This window comes from Meriones unguiculatus, chromosome 1 (assembly GCF_030254825.1).
Source record: "Meriones unguiculatus strain TT.TT164.6M chromosome 1, Bangor_MerUng_6.1, whole genome shotgun sequence".
Taxonomy (NCBI): Eukaryota; Metazoa; Chordata; class Mammalia; order Rodentia; family Muridae; genus Meriones; species Meriones unguiculatus.
The window spans coordinates 105,829,376-105,857,225 of record NC_083349.1 but is presented as its reverse complement, the minus strand read 5'-3'; the positions used below and the strand labels follow the sequence as shown (position 1 = coordinate 105,857,225).

The window sequence follows — 27,850 nt, the reverse complement described above, 5'->3', positions numbered from 1 at the left end:
CAAAATCTCTCAAAATGACTAATTATTCCACCTGTCTCTTCAGCTTGTCTAAGGTGAGTCCACCTTCCTAGAGGTGATCCCTAGTGTAGTAACTGATCAGGCTTAACTGCAATGTTAAGTCCCTACCCAGGCTAGAGTATCTTTTCTCTTTCCTTTTTTTTTCCCCTTTCCTTTTGTTTCTTTGTCTTTTTCTTCGGGTGTGTGTGTATGTGTGTTGAGACTGGCTTTCTCTGTGTAGCCTTGGCTATTCTGGAACTCAATCTGTAGACCAGGCTGGCTTCAAACTCAGAGACCTACCTGCCTCTGCCTCCCAAGTGCTGGGATTAAAGGTATGCACCACTGCTGTCCAGCCAGAATATTTTCTTGACCAGTAATTTTTCTACTCACAATCTGAAAATACTTCAACTGGTCGTCCCAGGTGGCTAGAGCATGAAACTTATGTGTACACCAGATTAAAGTCACTATTTCAAAACATAATTTATTTCAGTGAAAGTTCATTTTTACCAAGATTGATAGATCCTCATTAAGATAAACAGGCAGGATAACCAGCCACCTGTTCAGCAGTAGTCAGGATTAGACAAAGTGATATAGAAACATAAAATATTCAGATATTGCCCTTGAAGGACCAATGTAATCTGGTGAAATTTCTGAATGAGTTCTGAACGTTAAAAAGCAATTAAAATTATACTACTTTATGGTTCAAATTTGGATTCCTTAAGATCTGTGATATTTGGAACAGTTTCGAGTATTTTTCATTTAGATGTGTTTTTGTATTTTGAGAGCTGGTTGTAAGAATTCTTTCAAACCTTTTTTAAACACTAGTCAAGTCAAGATGACTCTTCTCACGGACCTCATAGGGTAAGGACAGCTTAGTGTAAAACTCACTGGGGTGCTGGACTTTAGGTCAGTATCATCAGTCCAGTTCCCCCGACAAATTTAGCCTCCATCTATCTGTGCTCACCCCAGCATACTGAGACACAGTGGTAGAATGAGTGACTAGACTGTTCTCTAGACTGAAAAGTACCCCCACGGAGGCAAGTTTAGCTTTCATTGTAAATGTGCACTCTATTTCTGAGTCAGTCCTATTGACTGTCCTCTTGTATCTCCTGTTAAAATTTTGTCAGCAAGCAACACAACACTCTCTCTCTTTGTTTCTCTCTCTCTCTCTCTTTCGCACATACTCACACTCACACACACATACACACACACACATCTTTATGGAAGAGGTGTGCAAAGTGCCAGGTCAAAGAGACTTGGGTTCACCCTGGAGCCTAGCTGAGCCAGCTGTTACTGTACTGCACAGCCGCACTTCTGTTCTGAAGTGAGAAAGGATACACTGCCCAATAACTGATGGGTTTTCATGAGGTGTAAGTAGAGTGCTGTAAAGACTGGAGTGCAGAGAGACAGTAGACCACAAGTTTATGTGGCTGTTCTACTCCTTCATAAACCTGTAGTGTTTTGTTTTGTTTTGTTTACTGTGAGGCTGGATATAAGAAAACTTAGTAAAGAAGCAGGGTTATTCATTTACATAGCAGAATGGGGGTGTTGTCTGGAGAAGGGGCTCAGGGGTACAGTGCTTGCTGTACAAGCACAAGGACCCACGCGCAGATCCGCAGCGCCATGTGCTCTAACCATACACCACACATGCCATGTCTGTGACCACTGTGCTCAGATGAGGTACACCAGCTGAATGGTGAGCCTCAGAGAACTTGTCTCAAAAAAGAAGGTGGAGGATCACTTTTGTTCTTTAATCCTTAACTGAAGCTTGTGTTTCAAGAATTTCAGTTAGATGTTTAGTGTAACAAAATTAAGATACTTCAGTCTGTCTAAAGGTTTTTGCTACCAAACTTACAAATAATATAAAGGCCAGTTATAGAAACTGTTGGACAGAGTGCATGGAATCTTATGTAAGAAGTGGGAAATAGTAAGATCTGGAGAGGACAGGAACTCCACAAGGAGAGCAACAGAACCAGAAAATTTGAACACAGGGGTCTTCCCAGAGACTTATAGTCCAACCAAGTACCATACATGGAGATAACCTAGAGCCCCTGCACAGATGTAGCCCATGGCAGTTCAGTGTCCAAGTGGGTTACATAGTAATGGAAAGAGCGACTGCCTCTGACATAATCTGATTGGTCTGCTCTTTGATCACCTCCCCCTGAGGGGAGAGCAGCCTTACCAGGCCACAGAAGATGACAATGCAGCCACTCCTGATGGGATCTGATAGACTAAGATCAGAAGGAAGGAGAGGGGGACATCCCCTATCAGTGGACTTGGGGAGGGGCATGTGTGAAGAAGGGGGAGGAAGGATGGGATTGGGAGGGAAGAAGGAAGGGACTTATGGGGGGATACAAAGTGAATGAAGTGTAATTAATGAAAGTTAAAAAAAGATTTTAAAATGCAGAAAATTATGTTCACCAGGAATATCATAGTACAATCCAGGAACTTTACTTTAGTCTTTTTATATCATAAAAAGAGGCAATAAAACTGGAAGATGGAACCTGGTTTATAATCTAGTCCTTCCATTAAGCCAACTCCAGACCTTCTTGAAAATTACTTGATCCCCTTTCTTCCAGATGAACTTGAAACTGAGAAGTTCTGAACTGCCTCTTGAAGTTAAATGCTTGACCCGCTCCTAGGGCCTTTACTGTCACACAGGCCTAGGTTGGAATCAGCACCTCACTGGTGTAATAGATTAGCCGACCTGAGTGTCAGGTCTCAGGCTCACTTCATGGGGATCCTGTGAATGTCCAGTGAAACAGTGTGAGAAAACGTGAATTGTGTGACTTTCACTGTGTTTCTTCTTTGCTCTTAGTCCTCTAGAGACAGAGAGACCTCTCCTCTACAGGTGTCTGTATGAAGGGTATGTTCCAACAAGTCATGGTGAGAAAGTCAGGTAGCCTGCCCCCAGGTCCATAATCCAGTCTAAGAAATACTGTGGAGAGTAACACTGTCTCCACCAGAAAAAAATGGTGAGTTTTGTACGAGAGGCATGGATTTATAGAAGGGAGTCAATGTTGTCTTCTCAGCAAACCTCAGAGTTTAGGTGACCTCAGCATAAAATGCTATTCATATGTGAGGATTATAGGGAGAGTGTAGGCATTCCTATATTTTAAAATATTAGACAGGTATTATTTGACCTACAACCCAAAATTAAATGGTTGACATAAAACCAAAGAATCCTAAGTAATCTTCTGTTCGGACTTGTAGAATATTGTCCACAAGCCAGCCCTTATTTTTCCTCATTCCATGCTATGTTTTAAAATTGTAGTTGTTTAGCCAGGGACTTGCTTAGCTCAAGTGTTAGAGGCCAACCTGGGCAGCATAGCAAGACCCTGTCTCAAAAATGAAACAAAACAAAAGTAAAATAGAATGTTTCATGGCTGAGGTAGAAAAGGTGACGTTTAAATTGATGCCTTTGTACTTAGGTGTTTTTTTGTTTGTTTGTTTTTTTTTTTTTTTTTTTTTTTAATATGCTATTTGAGGGAATGAAGATGATAAAGACTGGAGGAGGGGAACTGTAATGGACCTGATTTTGGTCCAAGTTGTCTGTCATTTAAGAGTACTAGTAACAACTTAGTACCCCAGTATCAAGGGACAGAGTTCACCATAGACCTTTGTTTCTGGGGCTTCGACATTACTGGTCATGGGTGTGGCCACTTGTCTTCTAAGTTTGTCCCAATATACTTTTCCCCATTTCTCCATGCTTCCTTGTCCTTTCTTTTTTTAATCTTCCATATGCAGATCTTTCTACTAAATGGTTGTTTTACTTGCTTGTGTTCCTGTACACTTCATGTTTGGCTATATGGTTCTGTTTGTTTATTTATACAAATAGGATTGTAAATACATTATTTTTCTTGCTTTTGATATGACATTTTGTTATATAGATACAGATATAGATATACACACACATGTCCTTGGCTTCTTGTAAGTGCCTTTCTCCGGTGTGTGCCTTCCACATATCTTATTTACTGAAGCTACTAAAGGCAGCTGTCCAGGTGGCCTCTGTCCCCCACATCCCTCAGCACATGAGTACCCTTATTAGTTCTTTGTATGTATGTGTTCCTCTGAATGTTGCCCAAGAGTAGGGCCCTTAGGATAGTTTTGTGTGGCTTGCTCAGTACTTCCTCCAAGTTGGCTGTGCCCTCACAGGTTCTCACTGCTATGTCTGCGGGTGTGTCTGCATGCTCCTGCCAGCCTTTGGTATTACCTTCCTTTGTGTTCCTCGCCACTTGAACAGCATTCAGTGGAAACTTGTGGCTTCAATTTTCTGTTGTCTGATTAAAAAATGTTTTTGTATGTCTGCTACTTTCTGGGTTTCTTCTCACTGAACTGCCTGTTGGTATCTTTGTTTCTAATGAGGTGTTTGTGGCCTGTTTATTTTTACAAACTAGTTGCTCATTTGTACTAACTAGCTGCTAATTTGTTCTAATTTAGAATTCTTTCTGTGTGTGTGTGTGTGTGTGTGCATGTTTTAAATCAGTTTTAGATATCACAAGCATGGTCTTATTGTTTAGTTACTTAACAGGTTTGTTTGTGTGTTTAAAGATAGGGTCTCATTGGCTCATGCAGGCCTTGAATTCCTATTCTTCGACCTGTGCTTAAATTATGGACCTGTGCCTCCATGTTCACTTAATATAATTATAGCGTTAATTTTTGCCTTATGGTTTCTGTTTTAAAATTTTTGTTTGTAAAGGAAGTCTTCCTTTCCCAAATACTACTTGGCTTTCAATTTCTTCTGTTAATAATGTAACTATATCAATACTTATCCTGAGTCCTTTACACATCTCTTTTGGTATGCAGCTTATTTTATTTTTCCCCAATACTACACACAATTTATTATTTCACCTTGCTTTAAAATGCCATCTTTATTTTAAATTAAGTTTTCATATACCCATGAGACTAGCTTTGAATTTTATTCTGTTGAATTGTTAGGTTTTCCCCCCTTAAGACATCTGATGTTTGTTTCTCTGTAGTCATTGAAGACCTCATGTTTGCCCAGTCTTAAGAACTTGTTTTTGCATGTTTTATCCAGAACAGTTTGGACATTTCCACCCATACTGTCCTCTTCTGAACTCAGAGCATTTTTATTTCCTATCACACTCACTTCACTTCTCTTGAAAGTTTGTATTCTTATTCATTTCCTATGTTATTACATACCTCTTTCCATGCTTATATCTTGTTTTGCAACTGGATTACACACTTTCAACAGGTATGGGATTCTTGCATGTCTTTGAATCTGTCTTGGTAATTTCAGCTAAGAAAGCATGTGAGCTTATCATCATAACCATGATTTAGTGAGCATTTCATAAACTCCTCATCTGTATTCTCAATTTGATGAATGCATGTCTTTTTATCATAACTATAAGCATATGCGGGCAACAAGCAGTTTAGGAAGGAGACACAAGCATAGTTTTTATTTGCATGCTTTAAACATAATCTCCTCCAGTAGGATTTTCCCTCTCATATTTAAACTTCCTGTTACACTTGACTTTCTTCCTATTTTAAAAGAGAAAGCTTAAATTTACCAATTCTCTTTATCTTTCCTTCCTCCTTTAGTTTTAGTAATTGCATTTTATTTAGGTTTTCTTAATGAACTGTGTGAAATGCTATGCGCTCAATCATGTGCAGGGAAAAGCAATACATTATAATTAGGATCTATTATCATTTAATTAGGCATTCCATTATTGAATTAGTGCCTCTGGCTTCTTCTGCTCTCTAACTAATCCTGAAACAAATTCCTTTTCTGTGGACAAATATTAGCTTGTAATAATTAGAGTATTCATCTAAACTAAGTCTTTTCATTAAATCTCTTTCTAATTAAGGTAGTTTCCAGGTACAGGCTGATTTAATTTAATATGATTTATTCACTTATGTATCAAAGTGTGGGGAAAATGGTTAATACCAGAAGACTGGGCATATTGAGATTATCTTTATATTCACAGGTCTCTGGGATATTTAAGATCTTGTCTTAGTAGTTATGCAAGTCTAGGTGTAATGTCACACTGCTAATTTGAGAGTACCATAATTGCTAAAACAGGCTGCCATTGAATACAACATGCTGATCCTGTTCTACAACACATTGGAGCCTAAAGTCATTACATCCCTGTGTTACTTGCCTTTGAGAGTCGATTTTCATTCCAACAAGGTGGTTCTACACATCAGTGTTCTGTTTTTACCACAGTGCAATGTAGCTACAGACCCTGAATTAAGGTCTCCATGGATATGAACAAAACTTGGTGGGGATTTGGTTAAGCACTCTACCGTTGAGTGTCCTCGCCTTTTCTTTAAAAGCTGCTTGACTTAATCATTATTGCTTCCTTACCCTATTCATACTTCTGCCTTCCTTCTGTCAGTGTTGACTGTTAAGTGGATGTGAAATTTAATTTATGGGATCCTTTTAATTTCTGTCTTCATCATCATCCCCCAGTATTTCCTCCTACTTTTGGTCTGGTCACATCACCTGCTCATAAACTTTAATTAAGCCTTTTTCTTCTGACCACTTGTCCAGCCTTCTTTTTGTATGTGGTTCTTCTAGTTCAGACTCCTTCCCTTTATATGTAAATGAAAAAGTTTGTATTGCTGCCTGTGTGTGAGTAGGGATAATCTTAAGTAAAAGTAATAATATGAAGACAAAACTGGTGTTCTGATTCATTTCAGGGGAAAACAAATCCAGAAAATGCTGTACCAAGGAAGGCCATTGTAAGCAAACTAAATGATGGGTCTCACCTGTAAGCTGCAGCTTCAGGGGGCCTCAGGGATAGAATGGGAGAATATGGGAAGTAGTGGAGAGTACCTGTGTTCATCCCATCAGCAGAGGGAGAGAGGGCATACCAGGAGAGGGGAAGGAGAGGTACTCTGGCATCCTTTTACCTTCTCAAGCCCCATTTCCAGCTACACCTCTTGATTAACAGGTTTCTGGGAACCCCAAGAGCAGACTCTTCCTCTCTGCATGCTCTCTGCCCTCAAGAATTGTTCTCTGAAAGCTGCCATGCTAGGAGCCCAAGTCAAAAGAAGAGGGACTACACAGAGAAAGAAAGCAGCAGAGGCCAAGCTAGGATTTTTCACAGGCCTGGTGAGGTGTTAGAAGCTGGAAGCTACCCAGCAGCAAAGAGCACACCTTGGCTGGGTCAGCAGAAGGTGGTTGACAGGCAAAGAGTAACTCAGGGGAAAGATGAGAGTCAGAACAAGAATGTCATATGTGAGGCAGCCATTACAGCACTCAGAGAAGTGTTTGCCCTGATTAAAATGCTCTGTGAGAATATTTTTCTACCTAGTAGGGGGTCCCATGTGTCTTATAGATAGAAAGGGAAAAAATAGCACAATACAGAATGAAAAATGCTGTAAGGAAGTTAATGATTCTATTTAAAGACATTCTTGGGAATTAATTAGGAAACAAATGCTTCTATGATAATATATGAGTAGAGAGGCTGCTTTCCAGAATATTTAATGAAGTTTCTTTTGTTTTCAGAGAGAACTGAAAAAAGCACAGAGGATTGTATTCTAGAATTTCAGAAAATAATTCCATCTTAAAAACAGCATTATGTACGTGGCATTGTCAAACACACCCTGGCTAGAAAGTCATCATCCAGGGGCTAGAAAAGACAGAGGGACCTATCAAACGCACTTAGCCACTTAGAGCTTTAAACTGAGGCCTTCTGGCACCCCATGGACATCCTGACACTTTCACTTTAGCTCCCACCACCAACTGTCTGTTAACACCACACTTGTGACCTTGACTTCTCACTGTATTGTGTGATTTTTTTTTTTTTAAAACTGCAGATCAGCTGCCAGCCCATGAAGGACACCAGCACCTACAGAGCAGTGTAGCAGTGGTTGTGTTTCTCCTGTCCCCATCTTCGCAAACTACTCCTGCCTTCTCTCTTTTGGCTTGGAGGATTGCTAATTACAGACACTGTCCATCTGGAGATTACTGTGTCCCTTCCCACTTTAGGCTGTTAGGGAACACTGCTCAAAGGCTGTCCCTCAAGCAGAAGTATCCCAGGGAGGCTCAGCTCAGTTTACCTGTATCTGCATTTTGGAATGTTGATTCCATAAATGTATTTACTGAAATTAATGGAAAATTTCTGCCATTGCCATGCTTATATCTAGCAGAAGAAAACAACGCAATAAATAAGTAAAATCTATAGTATATCAATGACAATATGTACGAAGGAATTAGGAAACCTGCCATTTTTTAGCAGGGTGAGGCCAGAGCCTCTCTGATAGAAGAATGCTTAGCACGTACAACAAAGAACATGGTGCTCATTGTAGCTAGAGCAGAGCAAGGTGTTGGGCAGTAGGCAATGGGAGCACACAGTCAAAGCTCACAGACAGCACAGGACTTGGGAGGCCTCAGGGCCTTCCAAATGAGGTGGGTAGCCACTGAAACAGGAGAGTCAAGGGAAATCTAAATGTTCTGTTGTGGCTAACATTCTGAAAGGGTTTACTCTGGCTATCATAGTAAGAAGAGTGTGCAGGTAGCCACTAAGCTAACAAAACCATTTATAAAGGCATTTGTAATAATCCAGATGAGAAAGATAATGAGGAAGATTGGCAAGGTGGAAAAAAAAATCTAGCTGGATTTGGGATTATATTTCGAAGTAGAGCCAATAGGATTTTCAGTTGGGTTTTGGATGTCTGAAAATGACAAGGATCAAGGATGACTCGAGGGCTGCTGGCCTGAATTGAGAGAAGGACAGCTTTGTCTTAAGTGAGACAAAGAGTGAGGAAAGCACAGGTTTTAGGAAAAAGACTAGGTTGAAGTTCAGTTTAGGTCACATTGATTTGAGATACTTATTTGACATCAAGATGATGTAAGATTAGTGGTCAAATACATGAGTCTAAAAATGAAAGACCAGCTGGAGTTGTGAATTTGGGAGTCAGCAGCACATGTTTAGTATTGAAGTTACCCAGGGATGGAAAAAGAATAGAAGCCAGGCCTGGGACATATGATAACTTAGAAATCATGTTATCCAGTAGTCCACAGAGGAGATAGCAGAGTGACTTGAAGAGAATTGTGTGGGTTGGCATAAAAGCATAAAAGGCCAAAGGGAGTCAATGATGTGCCTGTATGATGGTCACTGATGAGAAGAAGAGTCTTGATAGAGTAGTATGTTACTTTTCTGTTGCTCTGATAAAATACCACAGTCAAGGCAACATATAGAAAAAAGATTTAATTTGGCTTTCATTTCTAGAGTATAGGAGTCCATTATGGATAAGCATGGCAACATGTGGCAAGTATGGCAGCAGGAAGCTGAGCAATCACATCTTTTACCAGGGACAAGAAGCAGAGCGCACTGCATGTGGGTCAAGGCTTTCATCTCTCAAAGCCACACTTCCTAAACCTCCCCAAACAGTGCCACCAGTTGCATACCTAGTTTTCAAATGGCCAAGTTTATGGATGATGTTGTCAGTCTTACAACTGCAAATGGTGAGGCCTCGAGCCTAGTTAGCAATGATTGGCTCCCTACAGTGGAGGTTGAAGAACATTGGCATACAGCTCAAGAAATGTAGCTGTGAGCATGACCAGAGAAATGAGTGGTGGCTGGAAGGGACATAAGACTGTATCAAGAAGAGATGATTAGAGGAATTATAACAAGTTGACAAGCAAGTTGCAAGGCTCAAAGAGTGGATTTGTTATTTGTTGTGTTGCTGTGACAGATAACCTCACAAAAAAACCTAAGAAAGGGAGACTATTTTGGCACACATTTCAAGGGTACAGTCTAGCACAGTGGAGGATCATGGCAACAGAAACTTGAGGCTCTTGCTCACATTGCAGTTGCCATAATGAAACTAGACATGAATGAGTGCTGATGCAGAGTTCACCTTGTCTGGGTATCAAACCCATGGGACAATGCCACCCATACCTAGGGTGCCCCCCCCCCAGTTAATTTAATCTAGAAAATCCCTCACAGATATACCCAGTGGATTGTTTCTACATAAACCCCATCAAGTTGTCAGTCAAGAACAGGGAACTGTTTGGGGAGGGGCAGTTTTATTGAGTTGACAAAAGAGGTGAGATAGAGCGTGGAAGTGGAGGCTTGGTCTAACTCAGAACTATTAAACAGTTTAAAAGCACATTGTCAGCTGGCTTGGTGGAGCACGCCTGTAATCCCAGCACTCGGGGAGGCAGAGGCAGGTGGGTCTCTTGTGAGTTTGAGGCCAGTCCAGTACAGCCAAGACTACACAGAGAAACCCTGTGTCAGAAAACAAACAAAACACATCTTATTGTAATAATTGCTGAAGTTTTGAATATGGATATGTGTGTTTACCACAATAAGAGGTATCTGCAGCTAAATCAACTATGTCCAGATATACAGGCGCTCTTTTCTCAATTTTATTCTTGGCTTTTTGTTTGTTTTTGCCTAATCTAATTGGATTATTTGCAGTTGCTTCAAAATTGTGTTGATTCAATGTTATTCTTTCTAGATATTATCAAGAAAATGTACCTATGACCCTGAAAATTTTAGTTTTAAACTGTCAGGGTACATACAGCATAACTAGGGAATTGTATTGTTCAATGAATAGGAAATGAAAATGCAAGGCACAGCCTGTGAGCATGCTGGCCTCCATTTTCATGAGTGAGCAAATACTGTTTCCAGTATAATCCTAGCTTAGCAGAAATCCTTAAACATAGTAGATGAGAATGAATTTTGGATTTCAAACATATACTTTGTTTTCTAACATTTTGTTTGGCAAGTATCCAATTTTTATAAATCTCTCTTTAGCTTATTGCACATATAACAAATTTGTTAAATAGTTTAAATGTTTTCAGGCCAAATATTTGAGAACGCCACCCCCCACCCTCAGTACAATGTGTTTCATGTCTGTACTATGGGGCTTCTGTGGAGGTCAGGATTCTTCAGTTGACTCTCTTCTGCCACCTTGTGGGATCTGGGGATGGAACTCAGGTCATCAGGCCTGAGGGTACGTGAGCTACCTCAGTGGTCCAAGAAGCTTTAAAACTGTTATAAAATGTATTCGTGTAAACTGTACAGTCAGCTCTCCTGAGAACTACAGAACATCGCATAACTTAACACTTAATCTCTTAGTCAAAATACAGAACCTTTCATCACTCCCAAAGTTCTCTTCCAGGCTCCTCTCACAGCTCCGCCCCTGTGTCCTGTCACAACCTATCTGCTGTCTGCTGGCATTACATTCTCTAGAGTTTTATGTAGACAGAATTATATAATATGTAGTCTTCTGCATCTGGCTTTTAACTTCCATCCATATTTCCTAATATCTTCTTTCTTCTTATTTCTGAATGTCATCCCATTGTATGGAATATATCACATTTGTTTACCTGTTCACAGACTGATAGACATTTGGTTTATTTTATAACCATATTATATATTTATAAAATTTAATATATGATATATATATAAATATAATTGCTAAGAACATTTCCGTACAAGGATCTGTGTAAAGTTGAGTTTGTTTTTTTGTTTGTTTGCTCTGTTGTTGTTGTTGGTGGTGGTGTGTGTGTGTGTGTGTGTGTGTGTGTGCTACAATACCCAAGTGAGTAACTTCTAGGTGGCTGAGTTTTCTGGTGCTGTCCATCAACAGTGTGGAAGAGTTCTGAGTGTTTACTGTAGCTGATCTGGTTAGCAGGAATGTGGTTTCTATTTGTCTAATAAGTGAAGGTGTTAATTTGAGCATCTTTGTCTGTGTTTATTTGCTTTTGATATAGCTTTTTGTGATATTAGATACAAATAATTTGTAATACATATGCCTTTAGAAACTATCCTCTTCTTTCTTTTTTGCCCAGCTCTTCACTTATTCCCAATCTTTCATATGCTAAAATATCAACAGTAAATGATGAAAAAAAATAGGTCTGTGATAGAATAGCCTTTCTGCAGGCTCTAGAATATCTATTCGGTTTCTGAGTCGACAGGATAGTAGACCTTTTGCAAGGGTCCAGCAGGAACACCCCTTACTGCTTACTGTCTCTAGCTAGTGGTGGCTTCCAGGGTTCTTTAGCTTGTCACAATCTGAAAAGATCCTATTTCCAAATAAGGTCACATCCTGAAATTTTAAAAGACATTTATAAGAAACACTATTTAGGATCATCCTGAGTGAGGTATCCCAGAAGCAGAAAGACAAACAGTATATACTCATTTATAAGTGGATATTAGATATATAATATAGGATAAACATACTAAAATCTGTACACCTAAAGAAGCTAAGCAAGAAGTTGGACCCTGGGTAAGATGATCAATCCTCACTTAGAATGACAAATGGGGTGGACATTGGAAGAAGGAGAAAACAGGAAACAGGACAGGAGCCTACCACAGAGGGCCTCTGAAAGACTACCCAGCAGGGTATCAAAGCAGATGCTAAGACTCATAACCAAGCTTTGGGCAGAGTGAAGGGAATCTTAGGAAAGAAGGGGGAGATAATAAGACCTGGAGGGAACAGAAGCTCCACAAGGCGGCAACAGAACCAAAAAATCTGGGCCCAGGGGTCTTTTCTGAGACTGATACTCCAACCAAGGACCATTCATGGACACAACCTAGAACCCCTGCTCAGATGTAGCCCATGGTAGCTTAGTCTCCAAGTGGGTTCCCTAATAAGGGAACAGGGACTGTCTGTGACATGAGCGCAGTGACTGGCTCTTTGATCACCTCCCCCTAAGGGGGGAACAGCTTTGCCAGGCCACAGAGGAAGACAATGCAGCCAGTCCTGATGAGACCTGATAGGCTAGGGTCAGATGAAAAGGTAGGAGGACCTCCCCTATCAGTGGACTTGGAGAGGGGCATGGGAGGAGATCAGGGAGAGAGGGAAGGATTGGGAGGGGATGAGGGAGAGGGCTACAGCTGGGATACAAAGTGAATAAACTGTAATATAAAAAAATAAAAATTTTTAAAAACCCAAACAAACAAAAAAAGGAACACTATTTAGAACACACTATTTAGACTTGCCTCATTTCTGTATTTCTACCAATTATGATGAGCAGCTATACACCCAGGTGTTGACTGTCCATGCTTCTAACAAATGAGACTAAGTTTACTTAGGATGTCAGTGATTTGACTTAGCTGTGACTGAATGTTCGCCCTCTTCTCCTAAATCCCCACTGTGATGTCAAGATGTAGGGCCTTTGGAGCTAATCACTGGGAAAGTAAAGCCCTCATAAATGAGATTAGTGCCCTTATGGGAGGATGAAGGAAGGGAAGATTGTTCTTTTCTTTTTTTTCCCCCCATGTTAAAACAAAAAGGTGGACATCTGCAAACCAGATGCTGGGTCAGCAGGCTCCTTGATATTAGACTTTGCAGTCCGTCCCAGACTGTGAATTGTGTTAGGTGACATAAGCTATGATCACTAGGAATTGCAGCCCAAACTGACTAAGATGTATGACAACTCTAGGAGTTCACCTGTAGGAGGAGGCTCTTTCCCTCCTGTTTCCCGTGTTTGGGGGAGCATTTGCAAAGTATGAAACTGCTTCTTCGGCTCAGCTTCCTGGAGCCCCCTCCCAAGTTTCGATCCACTCCTGTGCCAGTCCAGCTGTAGTAACAACAGGTGGGCTACATTGTCACTGAGGTGTTGGCTTTCTCAAGTCTCAGTAGTTTACTAGCAAATAAGCCTTTCTTCACCCCTCCGATGTCAGCCTCTGCCTACTCCGCTGCCACTTTGAAAAGGTTTTGAGAGGCTTCACATTGGTGGGCTTAGGAGACCTTACTAGGCACTCTGACACCTGCAGAAAGGCCACTCCATTCACAGGCCCAGTTTTTGTAGGTTTCCCCCATTCCTGTGGAAGAGTCTTTCTTTTCTAAGGAATAAAAGCAAACACAGAAAGAGCGTAGCTATCTTCACTTCCTTGTTTAGTTTTCTGTCTGGATGATCTTAGGGAGGAAAAACCTGAGTTTTCTGTCTGGATGATCATAGGGTGAGCTACAGCTAATCAAAACCAGGATTTGTAAATCTCCAAATAGAATGCACCAGTGGCATTCTTATATTAAAAAGGCATAGCATAGCAGCCAACTGGGTTAGTTTTGTGATGTGATGTTAGCATCTGCCATTGAAATAAGAAATGAAGGAAAGGAAAGGAAGAAAAGAAAAAGTGAAACTTTGGGTCAAATGTTTCAAAATAGCGTTAGCATAATTTCTGCTCTGTTCTTTGAAACACAGCTTTGTAAAAATACGTAGAGTCCATTACTCCATATACTCCATAAAGAAGAGGGTCAGTTCTTGGGAGACCAGAGACTTTTGTTTTACAGTTGAGCCACATGTACCTTGATTCTTCGGCCTCTCGGAAAGCATCTCTCTGCTCATAGCAATGATAGCCTTTGCACATGAGAGCTGGACATGCAGGATGCCCAAGAAAGAACTCTACTGTGATTAAGCTCATTAGTCTTCCATCAGGCTGAGGGTTCATATACTGAATGGAAATTCTGGTTTCTGAATGGCCGAAGACAAAGCAACTTAATTTCTAGGTATTGAAGAGTAACTAGGCCAGGTGGTACAGCATAGCCAAAGGCAGTTTGAGACCAGAATGGCGGGTAGTACAGAGCCAGAGCCGAGGAAAGGGCAAGCTCCGCTGCAGTAGATACTTTCACCTTCCCTTCCCTAGGTAATTTTCTTACCTAGGTAATTTGTCCCTACCTCGTTAACAATACCTTTTTTCCTGGCAAAACTTACTTTGCCTTTCAAAGGAGAAGAGAACGAATTAAGAGAGCCTGCTTCAATGAAAATTCACATACATTTCAAGGATGCTACGAGGGTAACATTAGAAATAAGGGTGCTTGGAGAGTAACATTAGATAAAAGGGTACTAAGAGAGTAATATTAGACTTTGCTTTGGAACCTCTTTTGTATTGAAACCATCTTATTGCTAACATTTTTTTCATTGTAGTTTAGACTTTCTGCTTTAGTTTAGGTGACTACCACAAAGTAGAAGATGGGACCTGCCTTCTGGTTTGATAGACTGATGGGTTAGGCACTGCTGAGAATTGTTCATACGGTCTAGTGTTTAATACTTCTTTACAGTATAACAAAACTGTTAGAGCATGTGCACTGTTTACTTGAAAGATGGTGGTAACACTGTCTAAGTCTGAAACTTGAAATAAAAATAGCCTACCATGTAGACAGCTGACTTACCGCATGTAGGAACTGGCTTTACATGCTGGCTGATGACTCCTTCCCAAGAGACACATTAGTCCCACTCTGTAAACGGAACTTTATTCGCCAGTTTCACTTGTTTTCTTAGAGGCTTACTGCCCCTGTCTGTTAACCTAGGCCAGGTCCTGGGAGCTTCTGGCCTCCGTAAAATCTAACCTAGGCTTAGAATGTTTTTAGCCTCTTAGATTTACTGCTTAATAGCTCACCCTTTCTTGTGTTTACTGAGCTCTGGGTTGGCTGCTTCCACTCAGCTGTTCTGGCTGAAACTCCTGGTTTACTCAATCTGTTTTCTCTCTTGGCCCTTGAGTTGCTCTGCTTGGCCCCAAACTACCTCCAGCTAATCTGGCTCTTTCTCAATCTCTGGCTCATTCTTCCTTCATCCTCTCTTGTAAAACTCTCCTAGTAAAACTGCCTCCTCTCTCTCATTCTCTGTATTGCTCCCTTAAGTAGCTTCCTTTTCCTCAATGTTCTCATGAGAGTTGGGCAAATGCTATACTGTCAAATTTTTCTCTGATTTGTCACTTTTTCTGCCACTCAGTTAAACATCATTTTCAAACATGGATGCTTCCTTCTATAAACTAACTTCACCTTCATCTTTCTGGATTAAAGGCATGTACCACCATGCCTGGACCTAAGCATTTCTTTACCTGAAACTTGCTTTATACCAGGTGGACCTTGAACACAGATCTACTTGCCTCTGTCTCCTGGATTAAAGGAGTGTTTGTATTCCAGCCAAATCACACAGACCTAGAACTTTAGGTGTGATTTCTTGTCAGAGCAGCCATCTTCTGAATTAAAATTCCTCTGCACCACTCTGCAGATGCTGGGGGAAGTTATTTATCTGCAGAAGGCACGAAACCATGTCAGTCTTGACTCTTGTAGCCCCTCTTCTTAATACACAGCCCTGAGAAAGTAGCATGTAGTGAGGTGGAAAGGCTCCGAGTCACAGGGAACCGACTGCTCGCAAGTGGTTTCATTGCTCTGACACTTCACTGTATAGCTGTAAAAGAGGAATGATATCTCCATGCTAAGATCTATATATGTGATTGAGCCCTGGAATACACCTAAAAGCAGGGGTCTTTGGTTCTCCAGTGGGCCCTACACATCTGTAGCTGAATTGGCTGCATTAAGTGCTCTATAGATTATTTCGTGAATATGTAAATCTCATATACAGTAGGCATGCAGTAAAGGCATGTCCAAGGGTGCCATCAGTCCACCAGATCAGAGCATGGAGACCACAGTCATGTACCTCAGTAATAGTGATCTCATTTATTTCAAAGGTCAGAAAACACAGTATATGATACATGTGCTGACTGCAATCCGCTAGTGTTTTGTGTCCAGGATTTTTAGCATTTAAACAACCATGCTGGGCCCAGCAGTAAAACAAGTCTTTCTTTCCTTTCTTCTTCTCATTGGGTTTTAACTGTCTTTGCTCATCAGGTTAGCAAAGAATGGCAACAAAAACAAAGAAAGCACACCAAATTTTTGAAATAGACTGAAAGAGTCTTATGCCATCAGTGATACAATGCATATTACGAGGTGTAGGTGGCAACTGTAGTTGATAGATCCTAGGATGAAAACACGCCACTTGACTCTCCTATCAAAGAACTTTGTTTTGTTTATTGCTGCCCATTTTGGCTCTGTAATACGTAGGTGAAGATACCAAGAGCAGAGTCCAGACACTGTACACTAGTGTAGCTTCTAGATCGCCCTGCATGTAGTTAGCCCCTGTGGCCTATGCCTGCATTTCTAGTAAAATAGGCTAATTTAATGGCGTGACACAGCTTCTTAGTTGTACACAGATGTTCCTTAACCATATTTCTAGTGTCATATGCAGTATATGTGCACATCAAAATCTAGCGTGCAGTGCTTGCAGTGCATGCAACCCCTCCGTACAGTTTTGCCGCATGGGTAGGCTCCGTCTCATCACCCCTCCCACTATGGGTCTGCTTGGCTTCCTTCCCTGCCTTCATGTAACTCAGGCTCTTCTTGACTAGTCACACACATGGCATGTACTTTATTCATCTTGTCATGTAACAGGCTTTTGCATTTGTTTATTCTGTTGTTATTTTTAGCTTTGCTAATTACTGCTCTCTACTTTGAATAGTGCTCTTTTCCTTTTTCCTTCTATTTTCCAAGATGAGTAATTACCCCCTTTCACTTTTCAGTATTCAGACTGTAAACTCATGAAGTTTCTGTTTGAATACAGCCCTCACAGTATCTCTTAGATTCTCTTTTTCATTCCTTATTGACTCACAATTTTTCTTTCAATTTCTTTCTTTACCTAAAGATTATCAAAGAGATTTCTAAAGGAGGACATATTATAATGGTTGCTATTAGGGGATTTTGTGAGGATGTGGATTATAAAGTCTGAAAAGTATTCAGAGCTTCTTTCTACAGTGTACTTTTATGTTTAAGTATTCACATGCAGTCCACCGATGTCTGGGTCCACTTCAGTATATTAACGCACAGGTGCCAGTACTTAGTTCCTTCGTTTAATTTCCAGATAGTGGAGTTCACCTATGGAAGACATTCTGAAGCCTACAACTTAATTTTAGTTTTCAAGTTCTCTTTACCTTCCTGTTTTTTAAATATTTGACTATTAAAACTTGATTTGATTCTATGGGTAGTTGGCTAGTAATTTTCTTTGGGGGAAATATTTTGACAGTATTATGCATAAATTCTGAAAAAGATCATTGGTTGATCTTTGTGTTGTTTTGTTAGGACAGGATGAGATAGATGGCTTAGTGATTTAGAGCATATACTGTTGTTGCAGAGGACCCTAGTTCAGTTCCCGGGACCCACATCTCCAGCTCCAAGGATCAGATACCCTCTTATGGAAAGTCAAGGCATTCATAATAAAACCAAGGAAAAATAAAGTAGAAATTAACTATTTAAATACCATCATATTTAACCAGAGCACTCTAGTAACAGGTTGAAGAGAGTATTGACTATGCTAAGGCACTAAAACTTAACCACATTTTAAACTCAGAACTGTCCATTTTATTATAAGTGACTGTTAATGATGAAAATAATAAAAGAAAGTATTGTAGGGCTTGAAAACTAAACATAAAACAAGAAAGACAATATATACCCTTTTCTTGAATGAGAAGACATGAAATGATGGTTATTCTAAAATTATAAAGCAAATACAATATAAATAGGATTTTCAGATAGGTTTTCTTTTGCTTTTAGAGGTATGTCTTAGTTACTTTTCTATTTCTGTGACAAGACACTGTGACCAAGGCAACTTATAGAAAAAGGAGTTTAATGAGGACTTGCTTACTGTTTCAGAGGGTGAGTCCATGACCATCATGACGAAGAGCCTGACAGTATGGTGTTTTCATTAAAACCACCCTAGGATGGTAGAGTATTTGTTTTAGAATTGGAGCAAATGCTCATAAGAGAGTTTATATAACAAGATAGTTGCCTGGGTTGTGTCAGTTATATTGAACACAAAAGCATGTCTGTCTCACCAGCTATCGAGTCCATAGAAAAACAAAATAAACAAACAATAGTATGGTCTTGGAACAGAGTGAACGTGTAGCTTATGGAGCCAGAGAGAACAAAAAAGAACCTAGATAGTGAGATGTTTGAGTCATGACCAAGCTAATGTAGCAATGTAGTAGAACAAGGAAGCTGTTTTTTCATCTTGCAGAGAAATGTGAAGTTCTATACCTTATGAGTACAAGAGAGACAGGAGTAAGTATTGAAAGCCTCTAACATGAGAATTGTTTGACAAATATACAGTTGTGTTAGGGAAGATGCTATCACTTAGATAATAAATAGTACTGGTAAAAATATTTGCAACACAGTGTTCAGAGAATAATCTGTGATAAGAAAGGGAATTGGCAGATGGACTAGAAGGGAATGAATAAAGGACCTGCAAGAAACAGTCTTGGAAACGAAGCTGCATCCACGGAGGAGTAACCTCCACAGGCTCTCCCCCTAAATCACGAACATCACAGTTTAGATCCGTGGTTGCAGAACAGGCCTCGGGTTCTCTGCAAATGTCTGTCTCAGAAGGGAGTGGAACAGCAGGGTTTTGGAGTCTGCCAGCTTCTAGCTGAGATGTGAGCCACAGGTTCAGAAAGAGACCCGGCCTCAGAGGAGCAGGTGGGGAGTGACGGAAGAGGGCCCTGGCACACACACACCCTCCACATAAATAAATTAACTAAAGAAAAAACACTTTGATCAGGAAGCAGAATGCTAACAAGTGTAGTAAAGGATGATGTCTTTACCGCATAGAAAGCTCAGAGGAACTATAAGAAATGACAGATAACTAAATTTTAAAAGCCGGGTTTCACATTAGCAGTACATATTCCATAAGTGTGCTACATCTAGGCAAAGACATAAAAAAAAAAGCAAAATTATACATTTCAGCAACTTTCTAAAATACTATACAAGCCTTAGTAAAAACACAAAAAGTAAGTCATCTATTTCTTGAATGTATTCAGACATTTCTGGGAGTCACTTTTTCGTATGAAGCAAAAAACTCTTAATGCACTCATTCACATTTTTTGATCTAGCTACCCAACATAATCTAGAAAATTATTGATTACAGAGATATCCACTTAATGCCATTTAAATGGAAATAATGTAAATATCCAAAAACAAGGGATTTTTGTTCTCTCAAACACTTATCCATAAAATGATGTTTTAGGAAAATTTAAATGACATGGATGGAAAGTATAAAACACTGTTTCAATATGGGTTGGTTATATGTCTCCATCTTCTGTCCCATAAATTTGCAACTTGGGCTGAAAAAAACAAACAATGTTCTAAATAGGGAATTCTAGAAATTTCTCTAGTAATGAACATGGTGCTGTTTGAGTCTCAATGCCAGTGGCTCATGCACACTCTTATTTTGAAGCTGAAAGGTGTCTTATTCATTGCTATTTTTAATTTGTATATTCTGACTCAGCCATTCAAGATGTTCCTCAGCGTAGGTCGAACAGTGCCAGCATGTCGTGGTTTATTATCGGTGAACTCTTGTGTCAGGGCTACTGCAAGGGAATGGTTGCTTAGTTATGAAGCCAACTTTTGGCCCAGACGGAGAATGATTTTTCTGGTTCTTTTTTTTAATATGAAAAAAATTAGTGACCTTCAGCTTTTTAATTTTAACATAAAATGTATCTGTGGGTGATCATTATTTGTAGTTAAATTTATGGATTCAGATCTGGCCAGATTTTTTTTTTATTTAGTCAAAGTTTCAAAATGAAAGTGTAAAGTTATACTTCGTATATTTTATACATACTTGGTTATGAAATGGGTAAAGGAGGGGAAATTTACAGTCTTTGCTAGTACTATTTAAGGTCACTGTTGGGAATTTGTATTATTCTATCATCAAGCTTAGTAGACATAGACACAGCAGCATTTCTTTCCTCTGATAGCTTTTAGGGTCCACAAAAGCTTCTTCCAGTTTTTTGTTTTAAGTATACAAGTATGTGAGGATTTAGCTATCTCCTGTTCCTAGTGAGCATTTGACACTAGACAGAACTCTTAGTGACTGTGACCTCGCCTTGAGATGATCAGAGAAGTCCCTTATAGATATTACATTTGGGAAAAATCAGTCTTAGTTTTCAACTGCTGTTGGTTATTTAAACACAGCTAGAATATTCAGAATCATCTAGCGTCTGTTAGAGTCTTAACAGAATAAGCAACTACTTTGTCTCCCCACACACTAAAAGAAACAGTTGAGGTCCCAGTAAGCATGGCTGGATGTGCTAACACAGGGTTAGCTTTATAAAATAATTCCATTAGGTATAGTTTTTGAAACAAAACAAATTACTTTCTGACCCAGTACAGGCAGCTGGCAAGTAGGTGGCCTCTATGTCTGTAATTTAACTCCTCTGAAAAGCAATGAGATCTTTTGAAAATGCTTTCTGTTGATGGCAGCTAGGTGTCAGGACACTGTAACACCTTAGTAATAGCAGAAATATTTTTCTTAATCTATTACTTTAATTTGTGAGCGAAGACATCTCAATGGTTGCCTCTCTCTTTCCCTATTGTCTTGTATATAGCCCAACCCCTGCAGCTGTGCTGCCCCTTCCTCTGGTTCTTTATCTGATAGTACTGGCTTTCTTGTCCTTTCAAGGGCATGGACTGTGAGGTCTAGAGATAGGGTATAGAAGTAAGCTCTTTGGCCTGCATAGAAATGGGCATATAAACAGTGTCTTCTGGCTTTTGAGTTGTCTAGTGACCTTTACTTAACATAAAAGTTAAAACTTTCAGGACTGTTGACTGTCCTTCCATAAGCATCTTCTTGTACCACATCCAAGTCTCTGGGCTTAAGGAAACCTTTAAGCTACCTATAAAGCATGGGATGTGAATACCAAGGAAGAACTGTCTTTTTGCCAGCTCCCCTTTCTTTTATCTTTCTTCTAAACACTATAATGATGTTCTGTACTTACTTGGAGGAGTTTGTGGGATCGGGTGGGGATGACTTCACTTCTTATTCTTGCTATGTGAGGTAAAACTTCAACAGTAAAATATGCTCAAGTTGGATGCCATTGGACAACTGATAGAGGTAGAGGTTGCCATCACCCCTCGGTCTAGAGCATTTCTGCTGTTCCCCACAAGTGCCTTCTAGGTACCTCCTTTTCATGTAGGAAGCACTTTTCTCTCTGCTGTACCACAGGTGAGTCCATCTGCGTCATCTATTTCTATAAGAAATTCAAGTCCTTATCCATCTGTTCACTGGAAAGGGACCACTGAAGGGGAGAGGGGACTAAGGGATGGATACTGTCAAAGAATATTACATACCTGTATGAAACTATCATAATGAAATCCATTGCTTTTTACAATTGATAAGAACACTTTTACGTTTCATCACAAAAGATAACATCAAGACATGGCATTGACAGTGTGCTGTGCCCTTGGGCAAACACCAAGCTGAGTTGCCATGTGTACAGGATTTGGTTGAATGATGTCCATTGTCCTCTGCAGATCTTACAATGCACCGGCTTTCTAAACTCAAAGGCCCTACTGTTAGTTCAGTGCCAAGCCAAAATAACATAAGCCTGACTCCCTCCTCTGCATTCTTCCTCATCCATCTGACCACCACATCATGTCAGTTCTTGCTAGCTTTTTACACAGTTCTGTTCCTTTGCCTCTTCTTCCTGGTCTATTGAAACAGCCACACTCCTTTGCATTGGGTCTCCACACTGCTATTGCCCCAATGCCTCCAGGACAGTCCTTTCTTATTGTTTAAAATATGTGGCTACCATCCAAGATGCTTTTCTGCCACATACAGTGTGCAGGAGAGCCTATGCCATGTGTCCTGTTTGCCTGTTTTTAATGTCCCGTTCCCATGGTGTTCAGTCCACTCCATCTATAGAACCTGCTCTTCCCCTCCCTCATCTCCTATATCCCCACAAGACTGTTGGGGGACTTTGTGTGTACTTGTTTTCCTGATTATGTTGGAAACATTTTGAAGGACACTAGGGACAATGTTTTCTGTTTTCTTCATCACCAGCATCTGGCATGTGACTTCAAAAACAACCCCTCTTCAGTACCTATGCAGAATGATGTTTCAGGTTAGACTCAAAGTCGTTCTACTTATTTGAAAAATTGTGTCTGATTTCAAGTTTGTTTCTGAGGTTCCCTTGCAGCAATTATCATGGTCATTTTAAGGTAAAGGCAAGCACATTTCTATTGCCTTTGAAGAGATGAGTGTGTTAACAAAGACAGTGTCTGTGTAACGAATCTTGTGGCTGAAGGGCTAGTCTTTAATTCCTCCCTCAGATCCAGCTTACTGTGTATATCTCTGTAGTTCTAGAATGCAAATTACCATTTCTGGGAATGAAGATAATTTTTTTTCTAAAGGTCTTTGTGGTAATTAGCAAACAGGAAAAAAAGCTAAAAATGGCTGGTAAATATTGACCTAAGTACCCAGAAACACTGGTATTTTTAGCCCTTGTTTGTTCGTGGTAGTTCACTCTGTCCTGATTCTTCATGCTCATGGCTCTGCCTTGCAGAGTGAATCAGCATTACCACCCCATTGACTGTTGCTAAAGCAAAGATATTTTCATCTTCCCAAAACCTAGGTAAGAACCTTGATGCAGTCCATGACATCACCGTGGCATATCCTTACAACATTCCTCAAACCGAGAAACACCTCCTCCTTGGAGACTTTCCCAAGGAGATCCACTTCCATGTCCAGAGGTATCCAGTCAACACCCTTCCCACATCCAAGGAGGACCTTCAGCTCTGGTGCCACAAGCGCTGGGAAGAAAAGGAAGAGAGACTGCGCTCCTTCTACCAAGGAGAAAAGACCTTTCTCTTCACTGGGCAGAGCACAGTTCCACCCTGCAAGTCTGAGCTCAGAGTCCTTGTGGTCAAGCTGCTGTCCATACTGTACTGGACCTTGTTCTGCTCCGCGATGTGCCTGCTCATATATTTGTATAGCCCTGTTCGGTGGTATTTTATAATCAGCAATGTGTTCTTTGTGCTGCAGGAGAGAATATTTGGTGGACTGGAAATCATTGAACTTGCATGTCACCGGTTTTTACACAAGCACCCACATTTAAATTCAAAGAAAAATGAGTAAAATAGTAGCGCTCACCATGTGAACACCTAGGGGTGTTAAGGAAATGTCAGTCTTTGTAAACTGAGATAAGTCTTGCATGACTATGTCAAGTGTTTCTTACTATCATTCTTTGTTAAAGATATTTTGCACTTAATTTTGTGGGGTGGGGGGATATTGCTATGGTTTCTTTAAAATATCTGAATGTAATTCCAATGCTGTATGTAGCAGGGCCAGAATAGCTAGGGCCAAAAACAATCACCCTGCTGTTGAGACAAGATGTAGGCTTTTCTGAAAGTGGTTCCTGACAGGCCTGGCACCATGAGCGCCTGCCCCAGCACACGCAGACGGGTAGGAGCCTGCCTCCCTGCGGGGCGCAGTCCGTCCTTTTATCCCTTTAAACCAGGCAAGCCCAGAAACCAGAATCGTTCTATCCTAAACTTAGCACCATTTGATAGGGAGCACTCCATCGCTCAAGGTCTCTGAATGAGACATCAGAGGACCCCTCTCCTCACCTGGAGTCACTCCTGCACTCAGCTCAGGGAGCACCTTCAGGCTCTCCACTTGGCTTTTAAAAGACAGAAACTGGTGCGGCTCACCTGCTTGCTACCAGGCGTCACTTCATCTTCAGTGTGACCTGAAACATGTAAAGACACATTAGAAGAACATTCTGGCATTTCAGACAGAAACTGTCTCATGGACGTTTCTTTAGAATGGATACACAGCAGAAGGCAGGTGCATGTCCTACGCGCGCAGGGTGTCTACCCTCTGCCGTGACAGCTACAACACAAATGCCTGCAAACAGGATGGTTTAACCAAAGCCTCCAAGCCTTGACCAACTCTACTCTTAAAACCAAAAAATGCTAACCCACAATGAACCTTTCAGTGATAGCAAGGACTCTGTTTTTAATCATCTCTCAACAGTAACATTTAAACCCACACTGACCAACTGTCTGCCAAATAGTTCCATCATTTGGAAGCAGTGAAAACCTTGCAAACCAATAGCACCCAGTGTCACCCAGAGAAGCCACTATTTCCACTCCACCGAGCTGCATGCGTCTGTCTGTGCCATGTGTTTGGGGTGGGGCCAGAGGCTCTTAAACTGTGGAGCTGTTAGCAAGCCTGTCAGCCTCTGCCTGTGTCCAGCAGCCTCAACAGCTATTGCTGCCCAGTGTAACTCAGATGGGAATTCACCCTTCCTAGTGAGGACAGCACAGCTGTACCTGGCAGTCACTCAGCTCACCCAGCACATTCTCTGAGAAAGCCCTGGTGGGGGAGAACACCAGTAGCATATCATGCCCAGGGTTTTCTCATTTGCTTGTTTGTTTTTTCCGTTTGCGCAGGTGTGTGTGTGTGTGTGTGTGTTAGTGGGAAAGTGTGAAGTGGCGCCTCTGGTGAGACTGCCCAGCCCGTGCTGGGCTGCTTCCTCGAAGCTCACTTTAACCTGCTGGGAGCTTACTGATTAGCAGCCATGCACGCCTGCTCTCAGCACAGCTGCTTGACTTTATGTTTTTAAGGTTAAAAACACACAGTACACAACCCTTGTTTCTTTCTTTCCCTTAATGAGAAAGGCTTCTAATTTTCTTTGAGACCTCTCATGGATCACATTTAAACATGGGGCTAGCTAGCATCTGTTCCCCAGGTAAAAGAGAAAAGCTGCCCTCTTTACCTACAGTAGTTGGGATCAGTTACCAGTGACATCCATCTCATTGTGTGCCCTCTGTCTCTTGTTTGTCCCTTCAACTCTTTTGATCAAAGAAAACATATTTAAGGTAGAAAATACCTTAATTTTATGTATCCCAAATTCACAATACTAAGTATACCACTACAACTAGGAAACGAGGATATTCTAATTGCTTTGAGAGAGAAATTTCTCTAAAAGGGGGGAAAATCCCTTTGTAAAGAAAAGTTTTGAATTGTAATTATTTGTTCTTATCTGCACATTTAACTGTGTTAAAAACCTTTTGTTTAATTTAAAAAACATAGCTAATGCTTTTGAGCTTAGAACTCTTTAATTCAATACTTGGACATCAAGTATAAGGAAAGTAGACATGGCCTTGATGGTTGTCAGCCTGAGGAATGCCCCTGCCACATCGCCCACCCTTCGGCCAGGGCTCAGAGCAGCTGGCAGCCTCGCTATGGCAGACCATGCCCTGCTCCTTGCGGTGGAAAGCATGGTGGACGAAGTGTTCACAGCGATTAGTTGGCTGGTTGAGCCCCTCTTAAGAGATTTTACATAGAGCAGTTGTAGGTTATTTATAATGTGAACCATTTCACTTTAAAATATGAGCCAATAAAGAGGGGAACCGGTTCGGTGATGAGTTCCCACATTAGGTGTCTTTGAAATAAACTCAAGGAATCCTGAACTTTAATCAGGCAACATGGGGGGAAACTGAAAACGAAAGAGATGAATATCTGAAAGAGCTCATCCCTTAAGACTGGCTGAATCCTGCCTCCGCATGCTCAGAACATCCACGAGAAAGAAGTTACATCTTCCACTGGTGGCCTCTAATGGTGGCTCCTGCCCATGCAGCCCGTGTGTTGGTAGCCAAGTCTGAGCTCTGCAGACAGATTTCTCACTTCACTGGCTCTCAAGCTCTGGCCCAGCAAAGATGCGCCATTTCCTCACGATAAAGGCTAGTGGAGGGAGCCTATTGGTGTTAAACTGTTTACATTTCTTTATATAAAATAATGTGCTTTCAGTGCCTTAGTTATGGATCCCTTTCTTTTCCCTGTTCCAAGAATTCTATAACGTTCTTGGGAAAAATCTCTCCTTGTCACTCTCTAGGAGGAAAGTGGTGTCTCAACACTGGTCGTCAAAAACAAGACCCTATGCTGTAGCACAGAGAAGAGAGGTTGGCGCTGAGCTACTGGCTGCCTTAGAGTTCTTACTTAGACAGTAGAGGTTGGAAATGACTTGGCCACGCAGTGAACTTCAGACTACATTTGGCCCTAAAGGTGTCTTGTACCCTACCTTAAATTTTTATTTCAGAGTCTTGGGTTTTGGTAACTTGTTTTTAAAAGATTATGTGGAGAACACCAAGTTTTAAAAATAACTCACAGAATGGCCTTAGCTTTCAGCGTCCACTGGGATGTTTAGGAATTTTTCTCTGTAATACTCATCCAGAATAAAGTGGAGTGAAGTACATCGTTCAAAACCTGTTGTGATTCTCTTCGTACAGGAATTGCAGAAATTAAAGGTCACAGTGCGCTGTTTCCCATATTGTCACCGGCTTGGCCTATGTCAATCGTGTTGAGCTGAGCCTCTCACGGGTGTTAAAATGTGGTCTTATTTAGAACAGAAAGCACTGTTCCCTAATTGAGGTAAGAGTGGCCACGGGGTAGGGGGAGCACTGCCAGCTACGCTGAATTCATGCCCCGGTGTCCACAGAACCTGTTTTCCTCAGGACAAACTGTCCATTCCGTAAGTGTGAGACACAGGTGCTTAAAGAAAAAGAAGAGGAAGACTCCATGTTCCTTCTCTTGCCTCACTGTCTGGGAGTCTAAGTCTAAAATCAAGTCTTAGACTGAAATGTGACAAATGTTCTAAGCACATCATTAGCTAAAAGCACACAGCATCAGGGAAACTGTTGTAAGCTCAAGTACCCATTCTCTCTTTGGTTCTCAGTGAGCACTTTGTACGCAAGCCCTGGTGTTCCCTGGATAAGAGGCACATGGGCCAAGAGGGTGTCAGCCTGGCTCTAGGGGTGTCAGTCCCTAGGAGTGGGACTCAAAAAGAACATGGATTATAGTCCCCACTCATACCCAGCTTGACCCATTTTACTGAAAATGAAATTCTGATTTGACAGGGACCACAAATGCCAAGCATGGACATAGAAACTGCCTCTACAGTGCAGTTAAGTCTGCCAGAGTAGGTGGGCATGCAATGCTTTCAGGCCCAGCCCAGGAGAGACACTGAGAAGTTTGACAGCATTCTGGATCAACAGTGGATGTTTGGGAAGCCAAAGATTCCCTAGAGCTGTATACGTGGAGAATCTCACCAATAGTTGGTCAACCACGGGCATGGTGGCTCGTGCCTAGAATCCCAGCCCTCGGGATGCTGAAGCAGGAGGGTCATAAGGTTGAGACTAGCCTGAGACACATAATGGGTTCAGTGTTGGCTTGTGCTGTGTACATAGTGAGGTGCTCTCTCTCAGAAAGGGTGTGTGTGTAGAGGAGGAGCCTGGGGAAGAGAGAAAATGGCTC

General features: G+C 41.1%; 1 protein-coding gene across 5 annotated transcripts in view; it reads left to right on the top strand.

The window, feature by feature from the left end:
- Lclat1 (lysocardiolipin acyltransferase 1) overlaps positions 1-26,802 on the top strand; it is a 129,699-nt gene extending 102,897 nt beyond the window's left edge. For all 5 annotated transcript variants that reach the window (XM_021645716.2, XM_021645715.2, XM_021645719.2 and 2 more), the window contains one exon: positions 23,166-26,802. In XM_021645716.2, coding sequence (XP_021501391.1) covers positions 23,166-23,668 — 503 coding nt within the window. In that variant the 3' untranslated portion in view covers positions 23,669-26,802. The remainder of the gene's footprint in view (positions 1-23,165) is intronic.
- Positions 26,803-27,850: the final 1,048 nt, after the last annotated feature.